The 8288-nt window shown below is 49.9% G+C and overlaps 2 protein-coding genes across 2 annotated transcripts; both read left to right on the top strand.

The window, feature by feature from the left end:
- The first annotated feature begins 528 nt into the window (after positions 1–528).
- On the top strand, positions 529–3799 carry s1pr1 (sphingosine-1-phosphate receptor 1). The gene has a single exon (XM_076171940.1). It carries the CDS (start codon positions 718–720, stop codon positions 1837–1839), a length of 1122 nt encoding a protein of 373 aa, XP_076028055.1. The 5' UTR covers positions 529–717; the 3' UTR covers positions 1840–3799.
- A 2135-nt stretch (positions 3800–5934) lies between these two features.
- LOC143017219 (uncharacterized) lies at positions 5935–8216 on the top strand. The gene is made up of 5 exons (XM_076171938.1): positions 5935–6012; positions 6280–6312; positions 7022–7315; positions 7471–7761; positions 7987–8216. The coding sequence occupies exons 1-5, from the start codon at positions 5976–5978 to the stop codon at positions 8154–8156; spliced, it is 825 nt and encodes a 274-aa protein (XP_076028053.1). The 5' UTR covers positions 5935–5975; the 3' UTR covers positions 8157–8216.
- Positions 8217–8288: the final 72 nt, after the last annotated feature.

Genomic DNA, 8288 nt, shown 5'->3' with positions numbered 1-8288 from the left:
ACACACAGAGAGACACAGGGAGAGAGGAGGAGTGTGTGTGTGTGTGTGTGTGTGTGTGGACTCTCCCTGCAGCCTCTCACTCCTCGGAGCCTCTCTCCCTCTCTCCCTCTCCCTCTTTCCCTCTCTCTGTGTTTCGGATTCTCCGTCTCTGAAGGTAAAGTCTCCTCTTCTCCTCGTTTTGATGCTTAGTAGCGCTACAGCTCGTTACTCTTTGTGTCGCTACTTTTCCGTGCGATGATCCGCAGATTTTAGACTCGGGTTTAGACTCAGACCGGGTTTAGACTCAGACCGGGTTAAGACTCAGATTTGGACTCAGATTAGCGGCTCTCACTTTTTGAAACCCAAACCGCAGCTTCGGCTCGAGTTTTGACGGAAAAGGCAAAAAATACTAAAGCGATTTTGAAAAAAAAAACCCTGACACTTTCTTATTTCTCTGCGTTATTTTTTATGATATCGATCTGTCAAATGAATTAAGAATCAGCTTTTGACTGACAGAACACAACCGCTCCGTTAAATCCGTGAAAGCTCAACGTGAGGCTGAAACGTGACGGGCAGCAGCTTTGACTTTGGCTGAAGTTGGTTTACTGGATGAGGGTCTGAAGCCTCTGTGTCGGTCTCCCGCAGGACCATGCGGGGCTCCAGCAGCTCCACTGGCTCTGAAGGACCAACGCGTTAGACAGCAGCGCCCCCTCCCGGACCCCCGCAGGACCGCAGGCCATGGCTGAGCCGGCGAGCTCGGACCTGATAGCCAAACACTACAACTACACCGGCAAGTTCCGCAAGACAGAGCAGGACTCCGGACTGAAGGCCGACTCGGTGGTCTTCATCATCGTGTGCTGCTTCATCATTCTTGAGAACATTCTGGTGCTGCTCACCATCTGGAGGACCAAGAAGTTCCACAAGCCCATGTACTACTTCATCGGGAACCTGGCGCTGTCCGACCTTCTGGCCGGCGTGGTCTACACCGCCAACATCCTGCTGTCGGGCGCCAACACCTACAAGCTGACTCCCACCCAGTGGTTCTTCAGGGAGGGCAGCATGTTCGTGGCTCTGGCCGCGTCCGTCTTCAGCCTGCTGGCCATCGCCATCGAGCGCCACCTCACCATGCTGAAGATGAAGCTGCACAACAACGGGAACACGTGCCGCGTCTTCCTGCTGATCAGCACGGTGTGGATGATCGCGGCGGTGCTGGGCGGCCTGCCAGTGATGGGCTGGAACTGCATCCAGAGCATGACCAAGTGCTCTACCGTGCTGCCCCTCTACCACAAGACCTACATCCTGTTCTGCACCACCGTCTTCAGCATCATCCTCATGGCCATCGTGGTGCTGTACGCCCGGATCTACGCTCTGGTGCGCACCCGGAGCCGCAAGCTGGTGTTCCGCAAGGTGACCAACGGCCGCGGCAGCGCCGGCGCCAACAGCAAGAGCTCCGAGAAGTCCATGGCGCTCCTGAAGACCGTCATCATCGTCCTGAGCTGCTTCATCGCCTGCTGGGCGCCGCTCTTCATCCTCCTGCTGCTGGACGTGGCCTGCGAGACCCGGACGTGCCCGATCCTCTACAAGGCCGAGTGGTTCCTGGCCCTGGCTGTGCTCAACTCTGCCATGAACCCTCTCATCTACACGCTGACCAGCAAAGAGATGCGACGCGCCTTCATCAAGACGCTGTTGTGCTGCACCTCCTGCGTCCGGCCCGCCGCCAAGTTCACCGGGCCCATCATGGGCGCAGAGTTCAGCCGCAGCAAGTCGGATAACTCCTCCCACCCCAACAAGGAGGAGGCGGAATACTCGCCGAGGGAGGCGACGCTGGTGTCCTCTGGGAACGTCGTCTCATCGTCTTAAATGTCCAGACAGCAGCAAAATGGAATTGTCTTCACAGCGAGTGTACAGATGTAGTTGGTAAGTTGGACCTTTATGGAACCTTCACCTGACCCTAGTTTACGGACTCTCATCACTTGTGGAGATGAAAAAAAAAGTTGAAACTGGGACCATCAAACTGAGGCCTCCAGGTCCTGGTGAGGTGGAACCATGCGGTCTGAACCTCACTCACATGTTGGGTCACCATGTGTCTGCTTCAGACAAGAATGTACAGAACAAAACAGGAGGAGGAAACATGGGGAACAAATCCAATCAAGGCCAGCAGAAGATGTTTCAGCACCTGGACCTCCTTATGCTGAAGGTCTGAAGCATCCAGGTCACATGACCTCTATGGACCAGCAGCAGCTGAGACCAGGGAACAATCACATCTACTCAGTGTCTCACGGCTCAACTAAATGTGAAAAAGTACAATAACATACATGACACACACTTGTGTTACACATGTTCAACAGATAGGACATACATGTGTTTCCATGGTGGCCTCATTAACAGCTGCTCTGAATGCCACATTATCATTTCTCTTAACTGAACAAAGACCACGTTGTGTTGAACGTGTGTGTAAACATTGTGTTTACCTGCCGAGCTCTGTGGGGGAGGAGCTTCAGCTCAGAACAACAACAACAACCAGCTACAACACCCCAACAACCAGCAACAACACCCTAATAACCAGCTTCAACACCCCAACAACCAGCTACAACACCCCAACAACCAGCAACAACACCCTAACAACCAGCTTCAACACCCCAACAACCAGCTACAACACCCCAACAACCAGCTACAACACCACAACAACCAGCTACAACACCCTAACAACCAGCTACAACACCCTAACAACCAGCTACAACACCCCAACAACCAGCTACAACACCCTAACAACCAGCTTCAACACCCTAACAACCAGCTACAACACCCCAACAACCAGCTACAACACCCCAGCAACCAGCTACAACACCCTAACAACCCCCACAACCAGCTACAACACACTAACAACCAGCTACAACATGCCAACAACCAGCTACAACACCCTAACAACCAGCTACAACATGCCAACAACCAGCAACAACACCCCAACAACCAGCTACAACATCCTAACAACAGGGCCAGTGGTCTGAATGGTTGTGTATGGCCTAACATGATGCTTATAAATGTTATAACATTTAAACTTTGACTACATCTCAATGTACTTTGGCCCATGTCGAAATCCCTTAACTAAACTGAAATACAAAGGAATGAACAGAAAACGAGTGCTTCCTGTCTGTCATGTGACGCTGTGACGTCACAACCTCACATTTTGCCCTAAATGTATTTCTAACGTCTGGAACTTAGATGCAGTTTTGTCTGCTGAAAATGTTTGATTGATGTAACTGAATGTCTGTCTCTGTGCAGCGTGAACATCAGAGACAGGCCCCGCCCCTTCCTGTCCACTTCAGTTGTTTGTGTTGTTGTATTGATGTGTATGTGAAGAAGGTACGTTTGTTTACGTGTGTGTGTGTGTGTTCAGAGGCGGCGGCGGCGGCGGCACAGTGGAAAATTAAACATAAAACATTTATAGAATTTGAAAACAATGACATCACTGACTTAGAAAGTTTTGATTCAATGAGATTCATAAAAAATGTTAAATATTTTTCACTTGCTAAGTCAAAATCTTTGTTTTAGAAGCTTAAAGATGATTGTTTATTTTTATAAATAGATCTTTTTCTATTATTTTCTTGTGGTAAGAATTTCTTTTTCATATGTATTTATTTATTTAGTTTTTATTTGTTCATTTGAGCTGTTACCATGGCTACCAGTCCTGTTCCACCTCCTGCCTGACTGAAGCCCCGCCTCTTGTCAAACTGATCGATTAATCAATTAATTCCTGTATGATTCTCAAACTGTGTGGTGGTTAAACTGCCTGAATGTGTTTGTGTTTGTTAGCTCTTCATTAAAGCACAAATAATTTTAGATGAAACATCTCAGCTTCCTTCCTGCTTCATGAACTAAACTTCCCAATCAATTCAACCATCAAGTCCATATTTAATTTGATTTGATTGAATGATGTATTTCAGATATGTCACAAAATGTAACAGATTGATCCATTAAAAACAAATGAACCCCAGCAGATGAAGTTTATATCAAACCAATAATCAATCAATCAGCTGAAATGCTTTGATTATCTTCTCTCACTTTATTTGGATCATTGAAGGTCACGTTACCCACAAGTTTATGTTGCTATGGCAACAACTACTCATGCAACACGTCTTCCTGTTTCACTGAGTCACTGACTCCTTGTGACTAAAGTATGTGGACAGACTCCACACACTGTTATGAGGCTTCAACGAGCCTCAGCTGCTGACCTCTGACCAGGAAGCAGATGAGAGGCGGGACTTAAGGACAGAGAAGTGGCAGTAAACTTTTCCCCTGATTAGTCGACAGTTCACGGTCAAATCATGACCTCTGTGACCTCTGTGGCCTCGACATAAAGGAGAAATGGAAAAAGGGTGGAGGAAGGAGGGAAGGAAGAGGAGGGGAAGAGGCTCCTCATGGTAACTGAGTCTGTGCTGCCCCCCTGTGGTCATGTCAGGATCATGTCTCTGCTGACACCGCTCCATTCATTTATTATGTTTTATGGACATATCTGTAGAGACGGCCTGCTGAGACCCTGTCCTCTAGAGACGTAGACCCTGTCCTCTAGAGACGTAGACCCTGTCCTCTACAGACATAGACCCTGTCCTCTACAGACATAGACCCTGTCCTCTAGAGACGTAGACCCTGTCCTCTACAGACATAGACCCTGTCCTCTAGAGGCATAACCCTGTCCTCTACAGACATAGACCCTGTCCTCTAGAGACGTAGACCCTGTCCTCTACAGACAAAGACCCTGTCCTCTAGAGACATAACCCTGTCCTCTACAGACATAACCCTGTCCTCTACAGACATAGACCCTGTCCTCTAGTGACGTAGACCCTGTCCTCTAGAGACGTAGACCCTGTCCTCTAGAGACATAACCCTGTCCTCTACAGACATAGACCCTGTCCTCTAGAGACGTAGACCCTGTCCTCTTGAGACGTAGACCCTGTCCTGTAGAGACGTAGACCCTGTCCTGTAGAGACATAGACCCTGTCCTGTAGAGACGTAGACCCTGTCCTGTAGAGACGAAGACCCTGTCCTGTAGAGACGTAGACCCTGTCCTCTTGAGACGTAGACCCTGTCCTGTAGAGACGTAGACCCTGTCCTGTAGAGACATAGACCCTGTCCTGTAGAGACGTAGACCCTGTCCTGTAGAGACGAAGACCCTGTCCTGTAGAGACGTAGACTCTGTCCTGTAGAGACGAAGACCCTGTCCTGTAGAGACATAGACCCTGTCCTGTAGAGACATAGACCCTGTCCTGTAGAGACGTAGACCCTGTCCTCTAGAGACGAAGACCCTGTCCTGTAGAGACGACGACCCTGTCCTGTAGAGACGTAGAAACTGTCCTGTAGAGACGAAGACCCTGTCCTCTACAGACGTAGACCCTGTCCTCTACAGATGTAGACCCTGTCCTCTACAGACGTAGACCCTGTCTTCGAGAGACGTAGACCCTGACCTGTAGAGACGTAGACCCTGTCCTGTAGAGACGTAGACTCTGTCCTGTAGAGACGTAGACCCTGCCCTGTAGGGACGTAGACCCTGTCCTCTAGAGACATAGACCCTGTCCTCGACAGACATAGACCCTGTCCTGTAGAGACGTAGACCCTGCCCTGTAGGGACGTAGACCCTGTCCTCTAGAGACGTAGACCCTGCCCTGTAGGGACGTAGACCCTGTCCTCTAGAGACGTAGACCCTGCCCTGTAGGGACGTAGACCCTGTCCTCTACAGACATAGACCCTGTCCTCTACAGACGTAGACCCTGTCCTGTAGGGACATAGACCCTGCCCTGTAGAGTCGTAGACCCTTGTTGGTTCTTGTAGGTCTTATCTGTACGCTGCTGTTGGAGGGTCTTCCTGTATAAACACTCCAGATGTTCCATACCAATCCCAGTTGCACTTTGTCCTTGTTGTGGAGTTAATGAGTTAATGAGTAAACCAGATGTGGTGAAGAACATGTGAGCCGCTGGCCTCAGTAGAACCCAGAGGATCAGATGGATGTGCTTCAGCTCGTCGCTCTGTCACTGTGCTGTGAGTAAGATCTTCACTTTCTGCTTCTACATTAGAAACACATCAGGTTACTGTTCTTCATCTGAGCTCCAAGAAGAGGAAGAGGAAGAGGAAGAAGGTTACAGACACATGAGAGTTGTAAACTGATTGATTGGTTGTTAAACTGAAGGATAAATGTGTGTGAATGTTTCAGTGTTGCTCAGGGAGCTAATATGTTTGTGTTGTAATGAAGATGAAACGTTATTAAACATTCAGGTTTCTGATTGGCTGTTTGTCTGTGATTGACAGGGTGGGCGGTCGCTGCCAGGTCATCATGGAGCAGTAAGTGTGTGTTCAGACACAACAGCCCACGTTACTCAACATGTGGCTCCTCTGTCTGTGCTCTTCTGATGCAGACACAGATGACTTCCTGTCTGAGGGTCGCTGCTCTGCCAGACACTCACAGCAATAATGTGAAGCTCTGTGAATGTGGTTGGGATCTGTGTGTGTGTGTGTGTGTGTGTGTGTGTGTGTGTGTGTGTGTGTGTGTGTGATTGGGCCATAATTACACAGGAGGCGGAGTCACACTCCTGTTTGGTGGCTTTCATAATTTCTTATCACAACAATGCAAAATAAAACAATATACAAATAATCTGATTATTTTACCTTAACTTAAAACTTTACTCCCAAATTCAGAACCACGTGGCTCCACTCTGAGGTCCATCAGGCTCAGCCAGAACATCCAGGGTCACATGATGACCAGAGACACACACACAGAGCGGCACAGACACAGAGCAACAGGGACACAGAGCGGCAGAGACTCACAGAGCGGCACATATTCACAGAGCGGCACAGACTCACAGAGCGGCAGAAACTCACGGAGCGGCACAGACACAGAGAGCGGCAGATACACACAGAGCAGCAGAGACAGACATAGAGCAGCAGAGAGAGACATACTGTACACATTTGATCAGAGAGAGGGTAAAAAGGCCAGAAAGTGAGGATGATGATGAGAGGAAGAGTAAGCTGATGGCCGTCCCTCTCCCTGCAGATAAACCCTTCATCCTCCTCAGCAGCACCGACATCAGAGAGGGAGAGACGCTGAAGGTCAGTTGCGGCGTTCCCATCGACTACACGGGAGGAAACTGCCGCCTGTTCCAGGATCGGGCGACAGCGCCCTTCAAGTTGCAGGTAGCCACGCCCACGTACGTTTGTGATTTCCTGATTGGTTCTGAGGAGCTGCTGGGACGAAAACCTGGAGGGAGGCGGGTCCACTTCAGATGTGACTACAAGCTCCAGGGATACACGTCTGAGCTCAGCGACCAGAAGAGCGTTATCGTCTGGCGTAAGTCACACCTGAGCACCATCACACAATCAGCCTGAGCTGAGCCTGAGCTGAGCCTGAGCTGAGCCTGAGCTGAGCCCAGACCTGTGCTTCAGCTGGTCCAGGTAACTTCCATTAAGGAGGAGGCTCCTTTAACCCTTAGCTGTCCCCTGCAGGCAGCATGGGGAAGCCCAGTCTGAGCGTCGGACGTCACTTCGTCGGCAGGGACGAGAGCGTGGAGGTCGTCTGCTCGCCACCCCCGGGACACGACAACAGCTGTTACTTCTACAGAGATGAAGACCAAGTGACCCAGGGGTCCTGCAGGAAGAACGTGAGCGGCAGGCTGCTCTCCATGTACGACCCGCCCAGCCTGCTGCATCCAGTCAGGCTCAGCTGTGACTACTGGCCTAACAGGCAACAATTCATCCGCTCACAACACAGCCAGCAGCAGCTGCTGTTTGTAGTGGGTAAGGAACCATATCACTGTGTGTGTGTGTGTGTGTGTGTCCACTCAAGATGTTTGACTTCATGAAATGACGTTTTAGAAAGAAATAAGTACAGATTAGTGAAAGTCAATCTGCATCCGAATGATAACAGTAACTTGTTGTAGAGCTTGATGATGAGGAGTTGAAGCTCTGTCATCTTCATCAGTTGCTCTGTAGCGTCACACACTGACTCTGTTGTCGTCTCAGATACCAGTCAGGTGAAGTCATCGCTCACCTGCAGAGTCTCAGTGGACCAGGCTCAGCTGGCGGCGCTCACCAACAGCAGCAGGACGTTTGTCCGAGCAGACGGACTCACTGTGACCTTCCAGGCCACCAACAGCAGCCTGTCACTCAACCAGACCTGTCACTCAACCTGACCTGCCCACATGCAGACACACAGAGACTGAGGAATAATAAACTGCTCCTGATGCACTTACTGTCCCTGTGTGTGTGTGTGTGTGTGTGTCAGTGTGCATGTGCATGCGTGTATATGTGTGTGTGCGAGTGTG

This window comes from Genypterus blacodes, unplaced genomic scaffold (genome assembly GCF_046128005.1).
Source record: "Genypterus blacodes isolate CSIRO-AG114 ecotype Tasmania unplaced genomic scaffold, CSIRO-AGI_Gbla_v1 ptg000276l_1, whole genome shotgun sequence".
Taxonomy (NCBI): domain Eukaryota; kingdom Metazoa; phylum Chordata; class Actinopteri; order Ophidiiformes; family Ophidiidae; genus Genypterus; species Genypterus blacodes.
This window is presented reverse-complemented; position numbering and strand designations above follow the sequence as displayed.